Source organism: Saccopteryx leptura, chromosome 3 (genome assembly GCF_036850995.1).
Source record: "Saccopteryx leptura isolate mSacLep1 chromosome 3, mSacLep1_pri_phased_curated, whole genome shotgun sequence".
Taxonomy (NCBI): Eukaryota; Metazoa; Chordata; class Mammalia; order Chiroptera; family Emballonuridae; genus Saccopteryx; species Saccopteryx leptura.
Genome location: NC_089505.1, coordinates 364,197,660 through 364,217,174, shown reverse-complemented (window position 1 = coordinate 364,217,174; position 19,515 = coordinate 364,197,660). Strand labels below are relative to the sequence as shown.

The 19,515-nt window shown below is 48.5% G+C and overlaps 1 protein-coding gene across 1 annotated transcript in view; it reads left to right on the top strand.

The window, feature by feature from the left end:
- Positions 1 to 19,515, top strand: part of ADCY8 (adenylate cyclase 8) — a 171,013-nt gene that overhangs the window by 138,520 nt on the left and 12,978 nt on the right. Inside the window, exons 12-14 of the mRNA XM_066379537.1 lie at positions 5,028 to 5,200; positions 9,699 to 9,777; positions 14,677 to 14,835. Coding sequence (XP_066235634.1) covers positions 5,028 to 5,200; positions 9,699 to 9,777; positions 14,677 to 14,835 — 411 coding nt within the window. The remainder of the gene's footprint in view (positions 1 to 5,027; positions 5,201 to 9,698; positions 9,778 to 14,676; positions 14,836 to 19,515) is intronic.

Sequence of the window (19,515 nt, the reverse complement as noted above, 5' to 3'; positions counted from 1 at the left end):
TGAGGCTCTTCTTAAAGAAGTACAGGGCTGCACAGGACAGACCACAGGCTCTGGGACTTCCTCCCACCAGGTAATGAACGAGCTCCCATTTCGTGAGTGTCTGTGGGACACCAGCTCCCTGAGAACGCCTTGGTTTGAAGGGCGTGAGGAGGGGCCCTCAGGGTGGCGCGCTGGCCAAGGCTCGGCTATTTAGAGCCAGGCAGAGGCTGGTTTCACTGCCCCAAGCCCCTCCCCTGCTGGCAGTGGACTCCTGTATCAGCGCTCACTCTCTCTGCACCTCAGCTTCCTCAGCTGTAAAGTGGGGAAAATAACACCTTCTTCACATGGCTGTTGTGGAGTTAAGGAATACAGGGCGTCCTCGGTTACGTCACAGTGCTGTTCCTACGGCAGTGACGTAACCCGAATTTTGGTGTAAGTCGAAACACAGCCTAGCCTAAATCACTGACCTATCCTAACAGTTGCAAAATCATAATCTAGAATGTAAAACACAACTAAGCCACAGAAAAAGGAAAGGAACATAAATATGCTGTACCGTACGCTGTACTGGGAATTCTTCCGCCGCGCACAACCAGACTAGTCCGCCCACGCAGTCCGTAAGTACAGCGCTCATGCAGAAGCCAAGCACTCACATCTCAATTTTTTAAAGTTTTTATGGGAGTGAGCGTCATAAACTCAAAACGTATGTCAAGACTGTCGTAACCAGGGACCCCCTGTACCCTGTTCTCATGGTGACGACCTGGCGAAGGTTGAGTCTCTAGCATGACATTTGACGTGAAGTCAGTGTTTGTGGACTATTTAATCCGGGCGTCCGTGTCATTCTGAATCTACACTGTATACCCCGAGGCCCCAAACCCCAACTCCCAAACCCAAGACTGTGGCGCTTGTGGTGGGTAGGCTTTCTGATCACATAGCTTCAGCTCTATGCCTCAGTTTCCCTATCTGTAAATGAAGGTGAAAGTAGTCCCTTCCTCATAGGTAGTTACGAGGAATTAAGTGAATTCACGCGTATAGCACTCAGAGCAACACCTGGTCCAATGTATCTGCTCATTAAATGTCAGCTGTGGTTATTTATTATTTCCAGTAAACAGCTCTTGAGCCCACACTGACCATACATGTTTACTGGAAGTTACATACCTGCACCAGTGTGCCCACAGGTCATGTGCATTATGAATCCCACTCAAGAACATTAAAAACTGAGATAAAAATAAATGAATCAGAGGTTTACATTGTCCTCCCACAACCAAAGGATCAACTTGTTCAGGGGTAGCAAACTGCCCACAGAGCAGACTCTGCCAGCCACCAGTTTTATAAATAAAACTTTATTGGGGCACAGTCACACCCACAACACTTAAGAGGTTGTTTTAATATATGGTGGAAAATAGAATTCAGTTCTAAACTGGAGCTTGCCAATTAAAAAAGAGAGAGAGAGAGTAAACACACAGGAAATGACTAGAAAGAAAAGTCCTATTTCAACTGTGATTTGCGAAGTAGCCTGGGGTGGGGGTGGGGGGGTGAGGAGATAGAAGTTTGCAGAATGAATGTGAATCACTTGCACAAACCCACACTGTCGTTATCTCAAACAGCAGAATCTAGTTCTCGGGAGGTGTAACAGGAGGACCCTCATTTTAGAATCCGGGCCCTTTATGATAGGCCCGGGCACATTTGGATACATGCTTCTATTTGCAGGAACATTCAGCCCGCTTCTATTTTTGCAAAAATTGTGGAGTGATGTCCTTCCATTAGAAATAGCTATTTTATTGCTCACTGAGTAGGTTTTGCTTCATAGTTTTACTGTGAGAGTCATCATTTGTGAACATCATTGGCATAATGAATTCTTATGAGGTTAAAATATTAACCGAGGCTACAGGACCTTCTAGGAAATAACAAAAGAGTTCATCCATCCTCCACACAAGTCAGATAGAACCATCACATCGGCTTTGGAATTTAAATGCAGTTTTGACAGATCTAACCTAATGACTATAATGAACTATGGAGCATTCGCCATTGTTTCTCTACTATATATATATATGAGAGAAATATAATATATATCTGTTTCTCTAATCTATATTATATTATATATATATATATATATATATATATATATATATATATATATATATATATATATATATATATCATAAGCCAGGATTTGGAATAACCAACGCACAGTAAAACTGTACCAGCAGCAAACACAGACAAATGTCCTTTCTCCCTTCTTAACACACTCCAGCAAACAGACAGCTTGGAGAGTCAGACCGGTTGTCTCCACCTGGCATCCATGGTGACCCCAGGTTCATGATGCATTCATTACTGGACCATGTGGGAAGTCAGGCTCAGGGACACAGAGCAGCTTTCATTGCTGGTCTGTGTCCACTTCACTGTGCTGCTGGTCCCAAGACTTATCATTGCTAAGAATCAGGTTTTGTGTGAGTCAGGAACCTAATAGTTTCTTTGAACGACAGTGACTTCCGAAAATGGTCTGTGCGTTCTCTTTCCTTCTTGCTCTGTGAGCTCAGAATGCCACAAGATTTGGGCAGCAGCCCAATAGCCGACAGCCCAGTGTGTATGACCTGTCTGGGTTGGTGTTGGAGCCCTTCTTCGAGTTGTCATTGAGTAAAATTTTTCTTCCTCTTCCTCTTCTAAGAGGAAACTGCACATATTGCTAAGGTATTGTATAAGAGACTGTGACAATATCCTGACATCAGTACTGTGCCTTCCAGCCTGGCACCGTTCTCGGTGCCTAGCCTGTCCTCAGTCAACAATGGTAAACTCATGAATGCAAGGTTTGGTTTCGGAAATGAATGCCTGTTGCGTGCCAACAGAGTAAGATGGTGTCTTCTGTAACACATGGTAGTGTCATGGGACTCCAATTTTTTCTTAGGCTCAGAAGAATTTGCTTTATTTCTAACTTCCCAAATCAGTCAATACTCAAAGACCTTGAGTATTCAGAAGCAGATAAGTGTTATATATACTTCCCTCTCCGGCAAAACGGGTGTAAGAATAGCATCTTTCCTTGGGTCATTTTAAGAATTAAGATACAGCTTATAAGGTGATGCTTGGAGTAGCTGGCACAGAATACACACCCAGTAAATGTTTAGTTTTCATTGATTTCTATTCCAATTTCTATTTTTCTGCTCCTGTCTGTCTGTTGCCGTCACAGTATTTTCTATAGTGGATCCCTTTCTGTTGGAATGCCTATGGCTGTTTCACATTAGTCCTGGGTCACCTCCTACCCACCTTTGAATTCCCAGGGCCTCCCGCCATGCCTTGATTACACGGGCACTCCATACATACTTATTATATTTTCTTTAATAAATTTTTGCTTAAGGGCACAATCATTTCGATGGATTTTGACCTACTAAGTGACTCGTAATTGCTGTCAGCAGAGCCACAGACGGCCCTTCGCTGTGACGCAGGTTGACAGTGAAACAGGGTTTAGGTCTATTCCCCTTTTCTCCATGTGGGAAAGTGGGAGATCTTAGAAGTTTCTCTGGGTGGAGATGAACTTACCACCTGCTCTCTTCACACACAGCTCCCTACACAAAGGCATCAACCTGAGTTCCCTGAAGATCTTGCCAAGGGACGATCTCAAAGGGCAGTTGAAGCAAGCGTACCATTCCACTTGAGATAAGGACATAACGGGATTGATTGGGAATGGAAGAGACAAAAGTGAAGGATGCCCAGACACTGGGCTTCTCAAGGACAGGGAAAGCCATTCACTTCTGAGTCCGTCCCGTGCACCCCAAAGGCACAGACCCCTGCTCTCACTGGGCACTCAGTCAGGGGGCTATCCAGGCGCTCTTGGTGTCATTTTCTAGCTAAGGGAACTTAAACAATTTCTTTAAGCTCTGAGAGCCTCAGTTTCCCCACCTGTATAATGGAAGTCATGATTCTCCTCTTGACCCATCATTCTAAAAATAAGAGAAAATCTGATGTGTACAAAGAGCAAAGTCCTGCCATCGAGTGGGTCTTTGATAACATGAGTTTGATACTTTTTTTCCCACTAAATACCCAGAATCCAAAGCTACCCCCCTCCCCAGCATGCTGTATTGGGATACTTCTGTAAGGGAACCAGGCTGAAGGGCTTCCGACGGAAGGCTGAGGTCTGGCCGGGCAGATGAAGGCCTGGGAGCCACTGGCATAATCCAGCCATGTGTGGTTCCAACCCGGCCATTCTGACACCAGGTGGCGCATGCTATGCTAGGCTGTAAAGGGCGCGTGCAGGAAGGAGGCAGTGTCCGGGAGAGCCTGCAGATGTGCATGAAAGCTCTTAGAGAGGACACCCAGGCTTGTCGGGGGAGTGGGGCTTAGTCACCTGGGTCGCATTTGAGCAGCAGCACACGGGGGGTGCAAAGCACTGAGGCCCGGCAGCGCGGGGGAACAGCAGGTCGGGAGTGGGGCTGGAGCACCCACTGGGGGCTGGAAAGCGAAAGGACCTGCTATCTGATGGTCTTGAGGGCTCTGCTTTTCGAAAAGGAGAACATAGTTTGAAGGAACAGGAAGCGACAAAAGGACTTCAACTTGCAGAGTGCCGTGATCAGATCTGTGTTGTAGAAATACTGGGTAGAAGGATGGCGTGCCTTTGGGGGGACCCGGGACTAGAAGCAGGCAGAGCTGTCAGAAAACTGTTTCAAGGCTGTCGGTGAGAACCGGCACGGAAACGGGGAGGGAGAAGGCAGCTGGGTGTGAGCTCTGGGAAGGCAGCGGAATCTGACGTAGGAAGACGGGCTGTGGAGTGTGGGGAAGAGGAAGGCATCACGGATGAGACCCAGGTTCCTGGCTTGAGGAATGGTACGAACGGTCCCTTCCCCCCACCCCCAAGAATAAAAACAGGGAACAGTGGGAGGTGGTAATGAAGGGATGAGCTCAACTTCCCACCTGTGGCAGTGGCACTGAGGATGGCCGAGGCGTCCACACGGGGACGCTCAGCACGCACCTGTGTGAGGAGACCCACTGACACTGGGGAGCGGGAGAGCGCGCCTCCCACGCTCCCGCCGCCACTGACCACCTGCCTCCTCTGTTCCCAGTACTTCGTCTTCACCGGGGTGCTGGCCATGGTGACCTGCGCGGTCTTCCTCCGCCTAAACTCTGTCCTGAAGCTGGCAGTGCTGCTGATTATGATCGCCATCTACGCCCTGCTGACCGAGACCATCTACGCGGGTCTCTTTCTGCGCTATGACCACCTGAACCACAGCGGAGAGTGAGTGCCCCCCACCGCGTGTCGGGGCAGCTCGGCACGGGTGGGGAGTGGGACCACGGGGAAAAGGACGGAGGTGGGGGGAGGGAAACCCAGGGACCCATTGAACATTCACCTATTTCTCAACTTAGGCACTCTCTAGCTTATGAGTCTAGGCAGAATCTCTAGTTGTAGCATTAAATTAATTACAGATTAATTAGTGAGTTCACGTTTGGACTGAATCCCAGTCCAGGTACCCTCCGAACCTAAGAATTTATGACTCCATGACCTTCAGCAGACTTACAGGGTCTAATTCTAATTTGGCCGTAGCCGTACTGAGTAACGGTGGACAGTGAGTGCTGCTGTTCCAGAAAGTCCTATTCTCATCCCTGGAGCGGTTTCCCTAACTGGTCTCCCAGCGTCCACTCTCACTCCACTCAAAGTTACCTGGGCAACTCATTATCCTTTGGAAACCCCTAACGGGCTCCCCTCTGCCTGGAAGAAGTTAAAAGTCCAACCTGCTGATTAAGGACGTCAGAGCTCTCCCCGGGCTGAGCCCCACAGACCCCCCCCAGTCTCGTCTGCACTTACAGTCTGTGTCCTAGCCGTGGGAAACCACGTGCTATTTACCAGATGAGCCTCTGCCTGGACCTCCCTCCCGCCTGAGAGCTCCACCTCTCTGTTTCCACCCCCTCATCCTCAAGGCCCAACTCCAGGATGTCTTCTCAGACAATCAAAGCTCTCGACAATTGTTCCTCATTTGCTGATGCATGCCCGTGATTTTCGTATCATTGCACTCACCTCTCCGTGTCCTAAATATTAATTTTCATGTCTTCCTCTTTCACTGGAAAAAGAGTTTTTAAGGGCAAGGACTGTTACTCATGTTCATATTGTTGGCACTTAGTAGAGTGTCGGCAGCAGGTGTCCAATTAAATCGTTGTCGAATGAAACATGAAATGACTGAGGGACTGAAAGAAAGACTGGCTCCCTGGGAATCACATTTCGCCACTGACTCACAGTAAGCTAAGTGCCATCTCTCCTACAGTTTTGGCTCACCACTGCCCATAAACCATGAGTTCCCCATTCCGTAAGGCACAAACCACTGCTATGAACCGTGCTAAGCCCTATAGATGCACAGATGAATAAGACATTATTTCCATTTTCAAAGAGCTTAGGGGCAAGCAATTGCAAGTAGGTGCACATAGGAGGGCATGTTAGCAACCGAGAAAGCATCATCGAGATTTGGACCATTCACTACATCTGTGAACTGGAGCACATCATTCAATACTGGAGTCTCAGTTTCTTCTTTCCTACCATGAGATTAATCATATCGTGACCACTGGTAGGACAGTTCAAGCAGGCAATGTATGTATGTAAAGTGTTGTTGGGGGTATGGCAGCAAATCAGCACACAGCAAATGCAGTCATTAGCATAGCCACAGACTGAATTCAAATTGGCTGGTTTATTTTGGGTAGGTTGGGGGAGGAGAGAATGGGAACAAATAGCTACACTAAAAATTTATCATCCAATGCTCAATACCCAAAGCTTTGAACTTGTTGCCCAAGGCGTGAATTCTCATCCTGGCTCTGACACAAATCAGCGGTATGACCTTGAAGAAGCGACTTCTCTCTGTGCCTGGTCCCGTCCCCAGTAAAACTAAAGGCTAACAAGGCATATTATATTATGTGTGGTTCACATAATACAGAATGGAATGGAGCTATTAAATTCATATTGTAAAGTACTTACTTGCATGAAATTATTACAATATGAACCAGATAATTCTAAATTTGTAAACATAAACAATATTTTTGCACAAAAGAAAAGGAAATGACATTTAATTGACTCCAAGATATTAAAATCATTGTCTACTCTGGGTGGTAGGCTACAGGACAATTTTTATTATTTTATTTGTGAATTTTTTATTAGCTTCAAAACTCACAATTAACATAAATATTTCTGTAATGAATAACACTCAAATTAAATATTAGTTTTTATAAGACATCTGATCTCTAAAGATTGTTATAGACTTGAAAATTACATTATCCTATATATATTTCCACTCAGTTATGTTCTTTTCTATTAACATAGGGATACAGTAATCTTGATTCAATTATTTTATTAATACAAATAAATTAGTTCAAAATGTCCAATTTCCTGGTTTTAATTCTTTGCCACCCAATATCAAGCAAAGTATTATAATTTTTTACAAATTTTAGCCATTTGACTCTGTTTGGGAGTTCTTTAAATAATCATAGAAGCTACAAAAAAAATTCCTTCTAAATTCAAATCACAATTCTTTCTGGATATTCCTTGACCTGGCTGACTTACTCTTCATATTCTGCTGTCTCTACTCAAGCCATACTTTTTCCATTGGAAATACATCAGAAAGACTCAAAGGCCCTTCATAATTTTCTTTTACTTTTCTTCTGAATTTGACCTAGACATCTCTCTCTTTTTTTATTTTTTTGCTCATCCACTGCTTTCAGAATGATTCAAGAGGTGTTTAGGTTTCCTCTTGAGAGTATGCTTCAGTGATAAATTGCCATGCTTTTAAAAAGTCATCTGCTTCACAAAGAAAAGGATATTAGAAGTGCCAGTCAGTGCTGGAGTTTGGGCTGCATTCAGCTGGAGCTAAACGTAGCATTTCCTATTCGAACTAAGCCATGTGAACCAGTGATTTTTTTTTTTAAAGCACCACCATGAGGAGCGAGACCATGAGCTGGGAGCTTTATGGGCTGGAGAGAGGGAGATGTGGGCCATTCCCTACGCCAAACACATTACCAAGAGTCGCTTGTTTAACCTTCCAATTATAGGTGTAAATGCAACGGGCAATGAACTGAGGCTCAGAGATAGAAAGCGGTTTGTTCAAGGTCAAACAACTGGTCAGTAACAGAGCTGAGACTGGAACCTGGGTCTGCATGAGTACAAATCTCATGTCTTTAATCACTTTTTCAGGAGTCCTCAAACTTCAGGGGCCAGAGAATTAAGTGACATGGAGAAAAGGGTGGTACTAGAATACACCTATTCACACACACACCCCCCAAAAAACAAGCACTGTAGTGACTGTGAGTGAGTGAGTGAGTGAGTGAATGATCCTAGTCCTAAAATGCTGGATGAGACTTTGGGGCTCCAGTCCAGCCCTCTTTGCTTCAGCACTGTTGGTGGTGGACAGCTCCAGCAGAGCACTTACTCTTGGCTGCCTGCCTGTGACCTCAGACTTGACATATCACATGTACTTCTCATCCCTACTCTAGAGGCTTGTCAACCGCTAGCTAAGGTATATGCCCTGTATCTATAGATCCCTCCCAACTTTACCTCCCAAGAGTTACTATCCTTTCAGACTAAGCTTTTGTGTCTCCCTGAACATCCCGCTCAAGCTACATTCTCTTCCTACGTATTTCTATGGCAACAAGGATGTATCCCTACTATGGAGTGTATCATGTTGCAAAATTATCAAATAATTCTCTCTCTCTCTCTCTCTCTCTCTCTCTCTCTCTCTCTTTCAGTGGACTATTTTGAGGGCAAAAACAATGTTCCTTTTTTCATTTCTGTATCCCCGTGTGTGCTTGGCACATGGTAACGGCTTGATAATTATGTGCTTTGCTGGAACAATAGAAAAGTATCATATAGATAATGAGTATCATCTATTATTAGCTTTCTGATCGCCAAGGAAAAGCAGATGGAACTAGAAAGTCATAAATCTGAATACCTCCCCAAGAGAAAGCACATGTCTGTTCCTAAGTCCCCGTCCTACCTGGAGCACTTAACTGTGCCTTGCCCTGTATACGCTGGGGGGGGGGGGGGGGAGCATGAAGCTTCGTGAGAAGCTGGTCTGGAGCTGGGTTCATGCCCCCATTTCCCTGAGTCCCATGCCACTCCAACTAGTCTCTAATATTTTAATATTTTACCTATTTAAAATATAAATGTAAAAATCTAAGTATACATTTTATATTAAATGCAATAGTCTAATATTTTAATATATAAAATAACTCATATTTTGTATTAGTTTCAGGTGTACAGCATAGTGGTTAGACAGTCACATACTTTACGAGGTTACTCCCTGATATTTCTAGTCCCCACCTGGCACCATACCTAGTTAGTACCGTATCACTGACTGCATTCCCTATACTGTACTTTACACCCTGGGACTGTTCTGTAATGATCCATGTGTACTTCTCAATCCCTTCACCTTTTTCACCCAGCCCCCAACCCCCTCCCCTCTGCCAACGATCAGTCTGTTCTCTGCCTCTTTGAGAGAAAACATCATTATTAATGTGAGCGCATTGTCTAAACGCTTGACTCTAGAGCCTTCCACCAGGTATGACCTAAGTGGCCTCTGCCCTTTGGAGGTCAGCTAACTTCTGGATCAGCCCAAGTGGAAACCCCTAGAGCCACCCCTGTCACCTCATGTGGGGGCTCAGAAAACGACTGCCTCTTTCTTTTTATCCCGCTTCATTCTGAGCCTGTTTCCTAGCAAGTGTCCTTGCAGTCCCGCCACGGTTGTGATTTCTTCTTCCAACAGAGATTTCCTGGGGACCAAGGAGGCGTCGCTGCTGCTCATGGCCATGTTCCTCCTCGCCGTGTTCTACCATGGACAGCAGGTAGTAATCTCCCGGGTCGTCTCACTGCCTTTGGTCACCTGGTCTTGTTCTACCATGGACAGCAGGTAGTAATCTCCCGGGTCGCCCTCACTGCCTTTGGTCACCTGGTCTTGTTCTACCATGGACAGCAGGTAGTAATCTCCCGGGTCGCCCTCACTGCCTTTGGTCACCTGGTCTTGTTCTACCATGGACAGCAGGTAGTAATCTCCCGGGTCGCCCTCACTGCCTTTGGTCACCTGGTCTTGTTCTACCATGGACAGCAGGTAGTAATCTCCCGGGTCGCCCTCACTGCCTTTGGTCACCTGGTCTTGTTCTACCATGGACAGCAAGTAGTCATCTCCCGGGTCGTCTCACTGCCTTTGGTCACCTGGTCTTGTTCTACCATGGACAGCAGGTAGTAAACTCCCGGTTCGTCTCACTGCCTTTGGCTACCTGGCCTTTTCCAGGGCCGTAAAACTTGCTCTTCTTGGCAGCAAAGGACTATTAGCTGCTTGCAGCAAGTTGTGATTCTTAACTACTCGATTCCTCACTAATATAGACTACTTAATAAAAAACTAATCTGGAGAGGATGACAAGATAAACAATATGGTTTTTTAACTCTTTAGGTATTATATTTCTCTTTCAAAAAGACCACTGCCTTAAAAAAAAAAAAGAGGACTTTCATTTTAGGCTTGAGGGAAACCGGGACCTCCTCCAGTTCTCTGGCCTGGATAAAACTATGACTCTCGAAGTTGTGTGTGTAAACATTCAGGCATGACGATCAGCTGAGCCAGGGTCCCAATCCTGCCCCTGCCTCTCAGCAGCTGTGGCTTTGGTCAAGTTACTTACCTCCCTGAGTCTCAGTTTCCTCATTTCTAAAGTAAGATGGGGACCGCTCACTAAGTAGGGCTATTTTGAAGAATTGTTTGAGATTGTCGTGTGCAGCATTTGCTCACTGCCTTACGTAAGTACAAGAAGTGCATCATCTCTCCTGGGTAGAGACAGCGCCTGCCACACTGCTGCCACTTCCCTCTGAGCCTCTGCTCTGACAGGACCAGGGTGGGCACTGTGGATAGCATCCCCGGCCCCAACGGCTCCAGTCTCCTGGAAAAGACCCCAAATAATGCCATCGGGGGATATGCTATTTGTGGATCAGGCTGTCCAAGGACCACAGGAGTCGGCGGGGCAAGAAGTTATTCTGCATGGGGGCATCATACCAGGCTTTACCCAAGAGGTGTCGCCTGCTGTTGCCCAGTAGGACTTCTCCATGTGAAGTTAGACCATGAACGTGGTACTCTTCATCACCCGGGGAGACTGTCTCCACTTGGTAGAGCCAGACCCTGCCGCTTCGTGGCTCTGTTCTGAGTCCCCACGCATCTTCCTTTGGTCTATGCGCACTTCAAAAAAAGTAACCAGAAGAGGAGAAAAGCAAAACAGGAAGACTGTCAGCCAGAGCAAAAATAGAAACAGATCGCTGAGAAATCACCGTGGAAACGGGGCAGTAACGAACTCTGAGAAACCAGGAACCCCTAGAACCTGAAGATGCTCTCCATATGAGGTTGTTTGTGACAAAGGGAGACGGGAAATGTAGGCGAGGAGGAGCAGGGAGGTTAACATAACACCCGGCAAGCAAAGCCAAAGAGTCCGTGCGTATCAAGTGCCTAGAAGTGCCTACTAGCCCTTCACCTCTGTCGTCTCTTTTAGTCAAACGCAACCGGGAATGGAACTTGCTATCAATCCTGTTTCACAGATGAAGAAAGTCAGGCTACTCAGCTGGTGAGGGAGGGAACCAGATTGCAGACCCAGACATGCCTCCCCAAGCCCAGCCTCTCCACTTCCGTGACCGGAGGACAACAGGAATGACTTGTCCGCACCCGGACACAATGGCCCCGGGTTTTCAGTCCTCCTCTGTGACTTTGACTTGTTTTATTTCAATTTTAGCAGAATCCATGGTGAAACAAGAAGCCAAGTGTCAGAGTTTAGCCATTTCCAGCATGCCTATATTTAGGTCTGTCTGTGAGAGCTGGGGTCGTGTCTTCCATGTCTTGAGGGCTTCTAGTACCAGGGGACAACTCCTCAGGCTGACATGCAAATGACAACCCATTTGGGGGCCATGAAGACACAATCAGACGAGGCTATTCTACAGAAAAACGTCAGCACACTCCCTCAGCCAGGCTGTAAACTGGCAAGTGAGAACCCTCAGAGAAAGCTGAGGGAGCGCAAATTCAGAGTCCTCATTCCACAAGAAAGGTGTTCCCATCCGCCCCGTCACCTGGAGGAATCATTGCCCGCCCCCTCAGCGCCCCCTTCCTCAGTACCTTTCTAACATTCCGATTTAATTTAGTCCATTCTCCACTTGTCCTGGGAACGCAGCTAACCTAATCACGATAAGAGTGTGTATAAGAAAGAATATAGAATGGCAGTGAGGGTCTGAGCGCGTCAGTGGCATCCGGTAATTTACTTTTTTATTTTTAGCATTCGGAAGACTTTGAAATCACTTAACCGCATCCCATTACTGCAGCTGCGACAGGTATAGGCTTGGAGTGGCGTGGGTAAGACTCAAACCCCAACTGGGCCACCTGGTAGATGTGTGACCTTCAGTAATTGACTGAACTCTGCCGTCTGCTTTCTCGCCTCTAGAATGGGTAGGGTACTGACAGGTTCCATGAGGTTGTTAATAGTATATAATGAGACTGTAATTATTACATACTTATCCCAGTATTTTGCACATAGAACACATGTCCAAAAACCATAAGCTCTTAGTAGTTTACTTTGAAAACAAGCCTCTGAGACCAACAGGGAAGGTGTTGTTACCCTGAGGCAGAGGCAGAGGCTGAAGTCACTTGAGGTCACAAAGCCAATAAGGAAAGCCAGACAGAAACAGGTCCGTTCCCTTTCCGCCACATGCCGCTCGCTGCCAGAACTGTATCCGTTCAGGTGTCAGCTGTTCCTAGCGTCTGTCAGGGTCCCGTTCATCCGGATCAAGCCTGTCCATTCCTGGGTTTGCTACCTGCCTCTGCCAGCTCCCCTTGGTGACTCAGAAGCCCTCTGTGTTTATTAATAATGCCCACTGGTGCCTGGTACACAGCAGCCTCCCAATAGAAGCATCGTAATTATACGTCTCCAGAGTGACATAGGCAGTTATGTAATAACTGCACGGCTGGGGAATTTCATCCTACACATGTGAATGCAATACGCCCAACTCTTCCTCCTCCTCCCCCCCCTCCCCCCCCCTCCCCCCTCCCCCCCCCTCCCCCCCCTCCCCCCCCCTCCCCCCCCTCCCCCCCCCTCCCCCCCCTCCCCCCCACGAAGTGAGATGGTTCCATGATTCCAAAGCCACGTTTGTGAGACAGCATATCATTTTAAAAGTGTGGACACTGTCCCTTTTCTTCACCTTGTTCCTTCCCTTCATCTGAGGGGTAATGATTTTTTATGGGTTTTTTTTGTTTTGTTTTTGTTTTTTTTTAACTTTTGATTTATACTTCAATTTTTCAACAAATAAAATTTTCAAAAATAATAAATAAATAAGAGAAAGACAGAGAGAGATGTAGTTATCTCCCTTCCTTAGACAAAAGGTGGAATACTATGCACACTTTCCTCCACCTTGGAGACAGTCCATCAAAGCAGAGAGAAATCATCTTCGTTTCTTTGTCTTTTTTTACGGCTGCTGCATGCGACAGTTCATTGACCGACAAAGTGAACACTTGGGTTGTTTCCAGCTGTTGCTGTTACAAATCCTGCTGAATAAATAACCTGCTGCCTCCATCTTCTCACATGCTTGCCACCCACTGAGACTATCATGTAAGACAAAGGAAAGAAACAATCTAGATTGTTTTGTAAGCCCTCGAATTCAGGCCGTCCAACCATGTGTTGAACCATGCGGCATCCTAGTGTTCATTTCAACAGGTCACGACTCCTAATGAATGACAGACACCCCCACAGCTGTGGTAAATGCGTTTGATTCTTTAGAAAGGAAGTTGTCCGCTTGCCAAGGCAAAGGGAAGCTAGGACAAGCAGGAACTAGCGTGTAGAGGACCTACTATGAGCTGTATGCTTCATCTAGGACTTCCTGTATAATTCCTGTTCCAATTTCATGTGGTCATTGGTGTTCATCCCAACTTTAGAGATGAGGAACCTGATGTGAAGTCACTAGCCCAGGTCACACTGATTGAAGTGGGACCAGGATGCTAAGCCACATTTGTCTCTCAACTAAATCCAGGATCCTTCTATTATTAGCTCCTTCAGCTCTTCCTTATCGCCTAGTGATGAAGAGCTCAGATCCTAGGGTTGGACTCTGGAGCTCAGCCCAAATCCTGGCTTCTCGAGTGTGACTTCAGCCAACTTACTTACCCATGTTTGCTTTCATTTTCTCGTCTATAAAGTAAGGATGGAACATAATAATTCCTATTAGGGTTTTTATATGAATGAAAGGATTGAAGGTATGTATATTGCTTAGAACAATGACTGGAATAATAATAATAAGCATCATCTAAGTGTTAACTGGCTTGGTTATTACAGCTTCCTTGTTGAGTCAGTAAATCTTGATTGAACACCTGCCTGGTGTCGAGCAGGTGGGATACAGGGTGAAGGTGTAATGGTGAGCAGGGGAAAGGACCCCTGACCTCCTAGCACCTGCAAACTAGTAGAAGACATGGTCATTATCAGATAATCATAGGAACAATGATAAAGTTACAGGTGCCATAGTCCTGGGAAGGGGAGGGCTACAACCCAAAGAAACGCAACCGTCCTCTGGTCTCTGGGTGTCGGACACAACGGCTCCCACGGCGTTCAGACGAGGCTCCGTTCCGTCTATGATGGGTTCCCGGGAAGCTTTCCCCACCTGCCCCAGGTTTGCCTGGAGCCTGTGCCCTGAGAGTCTGTCTACCTGTTTCTTCTCTCTCCCTCTCACATGACCTGCAGCTGGAGTACACAGCGCGCCTGGACTTCCTCTGGCGAGTTCAGGCCAAAGAGGAGATCAACGAGATGAAGGAGCTGAGGGAGCACAATGAGAACATGCTGCGCAACATCCTGCCCAGCCACGTGGCCCGCCACTTCCTGGAGAAGGACCGAGACAACGAGGTGAGCCCAGGCTGTCCGGTGGGGGGTGGGGCGTGGCCCTGGGGCGTGGCCCTGGGGCGTGGCCGGGCTGTTGGACACGTGATTCCAAGCTTTAGGAGAAATCCACTGTCCTCCTGTGAGCACGTGACCATGGAGGCCACGCCCACCACATGGTGCTGGGCCACCCAGACTGCGGAGCGTGTGAAACTTACACACGGGCTCCTAGCCTCCGGTCCCACATCTGTATCTCTAAGACGGACATAGAAGCGTAAAGTTTCATATGTATGTGCACACATTTTAAAATTACTTACATATAATTTAAAGGAATTTATTTACATGTCTATGTAAATTTAAAAGAATTTAAAGCAGATCTTGAAGAGATATTTGCATACCATATCCACGGCAGCATTATTCAGCATAGCCAAAGCTGGCAGCAGGCCTGTGGCCGTCCCCTGGAAGAATGCATAACAAAATGTGTACACACAAGCAGTGGGACAGTGGGCTGCCTTCAAAAGGAGGGGGACTCTGATGTGTGCTACAGTGTGGATGAACCTGGAGGACAGGGTAGATGAAACAAGCCAGTCACAGAGGACGCATAGGGCATGATTCCGCTTACAGGAGGCTCTAGAGAAGTCAATTTCAGAGAGACAGGAAGTGGTTGCCAGGGGCCGGGGGAGAGACGGGAAGGGAGTTACTGTGTAACGGAGACAGGCTCAGTCTTGCAAGATGAAGAGCTCTGGGATAGATGGTTGGGATGGTTGCACAACAATGTGAATGAACCTCATACCCCTGAAATGTAGTCAGGAACAGCTAAGATGGTAAATTATATGTACTGTATCACAATTTTTAAAATAATTTGTTATGGTAAAAATACCTGTGTGTATATACATGGATACATATGTATGTATGTATGGTACATATGCATGTGTATGTGCATGTATGTAGCTTCTTAGCACATTGCCTACCTATGCAGTAGGTGCTCACAAATGCTCTTTTCATTTAAAACTGATTTCCTGATAATATTGTGTGTGAAGGGTCACTCAGTGAAGTCCTTCCAGCCTCATTCTCTGATCCCTGCTGAGCAGGGACCATCTCAAAGACCGGAGAGATCTGGCATCTGTCCTGTCTCAGGTGGTGTCCTGGACACGGCAGTGAAGCAGGAGACGGTCTCATGCCCAGAAAGCTTCCCCGTCAGATGTGGGGAGGGACAGCGGTTCTGATCCATCTAAGAAAAGTAATATTTTTTCTCACATTACAAATGAACTCAGTGTGACTCAGAGAGGTTCAGTAGTTTGTCCAAAGCCCCACAGTTACTAGTTGGAGGCACAGAATGGCTCCTCGGGGAAGCCCGTGGTGGGGGACCCTGGGTGCAGGGTGCAGAGCGGCCTGAGTGAAGGGCCCAGGAGGCGGGGAGCCGGGATGAAGCAGCGTCGGTCACTCGGGCTGGTGGAGCTGCTTTGGCAGTTGACTGAAGAGTGGCCCCACCGCGCCTCGGTATTTCGTAGGGTTTATGTGGTGGCCCCTGTGGTACTGGGAACAGCTGTGGACAACTGATGGGTGACTGGAAGGACCTGGTGGGTCCATGGACTCGATGTCCCAGGTAAGAAGTGAGTAGTAGGCCTGACCAGGAGGCGGCACAGTGGATAGAGCGTCGGACTGGGATGCCAAGGACCCAGGTTTGAAACCTCAAGGTCGCCGGCTTGAGCGTGGGTTCATCTGGCACTCATCTGGCTTGGGCTTGAGTGTGGGCTCACCAGCTTGAGTGCAGGGTCTCTGGCTTGAGTGTGGGATCATAGACATGACCCCTTGGATGCTGGCTTAAGCCCAAAGGTCTCTGGCTTGAGCAAGGGGTCACTCTGTCTGCTGTCTGTCTCTTATCCGTCCGTGTCTCTCTCTCTCTCTCTCTCTCTCTCTCTCTCTCTATCAAAATAAAAAAGTGAGCAATCGATGAAAGCATGTTGGAAATTGGCCCAGTGATCTTCTGAGTCCCTCTAGCCAATGGGAACCATGGAAACTGTCAGCTAATCACATCTCTCTTCCCCCAAGTTGATTTGAGTGGCAGCGGAACTGCCCTCCCAGGGAAGGAGAGGCACTTCCATTTCAGCAAGTGCCCCCTCTGGGCCAGCCACTCGGCATGCGTTCGCTCAGTTCATTCTCACAGTGATGCAGAGGGGCCGGGGCTGTGCTCCATTTCACAGATGAGACAGAGAGGCTCGGAGGAAACAGATCCACTCCCCCACAGGATAAAGGGGAACCATCAGAGAAAGCTTCCTGGAGGGGTCCTCCCTTGTGCTCAGTCTGACGAATGAGGAGATAACCGTTTGCTCAGTAATCCTCAGGAGAATATTGACTGCGCACCTGCCGTGTGCGAAGAGGCAGGGCGAGAAGCATCCAAGCAGAGGGACGGGCGCTGAAGCAGGGGGGACAGAGGACACAGTGTGGGCAGGGCGCAGCGGGAAAAGTGGGGCGATGGGGACAGCTGCAGACGCAGGCAGGGGCCAGGTCAGGAAGGGACCGCCGTGCCCTACCGGTGGGCAGGGACCCATGTGGTGACGAGTGAGCCGTCACATTTAGTTGTGCACGGCTGGCTGGCGGGCCGATGCTTGGGCCAAGTGCAAACTTTAGCCTTTGGCCACAAAAGGACAACTTTCTCTGAGCAAAGCAGACTAAGTTTTTCAGGGATCTGAGTCACAACAAACATTCGGCAGATATTTATGAGGCACAGGCTGTGCAATAGGCATCACAGTAGAACCACACAAGGTCCCAGGACACTCCTGGTGACCTATCTAGACGAACTTCCAATAGGAAACATAGTCCTTGAAATCAGACAGGGCTGGGTGGGGGAAGGACCAGATATAGTTCCCTGAACAGAGGAAACCAAGTCTTTATCTTGGCATGGAGGTAGGAGGGCACATATGCTCAGCATCCTCTACAAAGCGCAAACCTGTACGTCCAACCGGAGGAAGATGACAATGAGGCCATAGCTTGTCTCCATTCATCGGGCCCACCTCAGTCCACAGTATTTTTATCTTCTCTGGGCCCCCAAATAGCAAGACACAGATGGCGCCCTCAACGCAGTTGATTGGAGACAGTTAAACGACAAGCTCTCTCTGACGGTGTAGGCAGGTGGCTGGAGCTCTTCCGGGTTCCCCTGCAAACCCCGCCTCCCCTCCTCCCTGCTCGCTTGGGTGGTGGGCACTGATTAGCCCCAGCTGTGTCAGTGACCCCACACACCCTCCAGTACTCAGCTCCAAGTCATCAATAGGGGGCGCTGGGTAGGCGATCAGAGGGAGGGGGAGAAAGAAGGAGGTCAGGATATTTATTCCTTGGTCCACTTTCTTGGGATCATCTGTGGCTATCAGTGTCCCCCACAGAAACTGACAGGTCCTCTCAAGGCCACTGCTGTGCTGTCTCCAACGTCAACCAACCCATTCCTCTTGGGCTCCGCTCATCCCGTCAAGGCTGGGATGGCAGCTCTGAGGGAGTTCTCAGGGGTCCCCTGCCTTCAGTTCCCAGTGAAGCCCTTTCTAAGCGAACCCTCCTTGAACTCTTTTACTTTGAACCTGCCTCCGCCGCTTTCCTGTTGACTCCCTAACTGATGCAACAGTGACGACGCAGGGTGACAGCCTCGTGAGGCCCGCGGTCTTGGGAAGCTGCTACCGCCCCAGGTCACAGGGACAATGGTTAGAGCAGTTCCTGGGACCCACGAGAGTCGTGGCCCTAGGAGAATGCACATTGACAGGGGCTGAGCAGCCACTAGACAACAGAGCCGCCGCCACCCAGGCGCACAGGGGACGAGGGGTGTCCTGCAGGGCATCTCGGGGAAGCCTGGGCAAAAGCAGAGCAGGAGTCACCGTCCCCTTCTGCAGCCAAGACACCGAGGCAGAGAATTTGCCCCACTTGCCTGAGGCCAGGGGCTAGATCTGGGGGGGGGGGGTGTCCTCTCTCCTCTTCCCACCTTCCTGCCTTGACACGGGTTGGGAGGAACCCTCGCAACACCGTCCACCCTCTGGGACGGAGCGAGGAGGCCACCCGTCCTCTCCTGCCATCTCCCACCCGGTTCTTCCCACAGGAGCGGCGGAGATGATGGGGACAGCAGTCATTGAACCCCTGTCCGTCTTATTTCCGCTGAGACCTGTTGGTTCCGAAGATGAATAAGTGTCTCCTCCCACGTGACCAGCGCAGTGGTACAGGACCCCATGAGGGTGGAGTCCCTCCGCGGTCCAAGGGCTCTGCCTGCGCTGGGAGAAGGAGTCAGACCAGGGCTGCTCCGCCTCACGGGAAGCAGCAGGAGCTTTGCCCTGAGAGCCCGTGTCTGGGGCGGGGCTTGGTCTCCTGCTGCTCCACTGGGCTTTCGGCTTCGAATAGCGCTCACCACCCCGGGGCAGGGAGCTTCCGCAGACGCGGCAGGCTGGGCAGCCGGTCATCAGTGTCAGCCAGGGTATCGCTGAGTCCTGGAAAACCCGCTTCTCTCACCGTGGCTTTACTTGGAGCTGCAGAAAGGCCACTAACAAGGTGCTAGACAGTCTGCACAGCACCAATTCCATCCCTGCCACTAACTAGCTGTGTGACCTGGGGCGGCTTACCCAACCTCTCTGAGTCCACTTCCTCATCCCATTAATGAGGAAATAATACTGCCCTTGCTGACTTGTTGTGAGAATTAAACTGGGTAAGAACACACACGGTGCCCAATGCAACCAG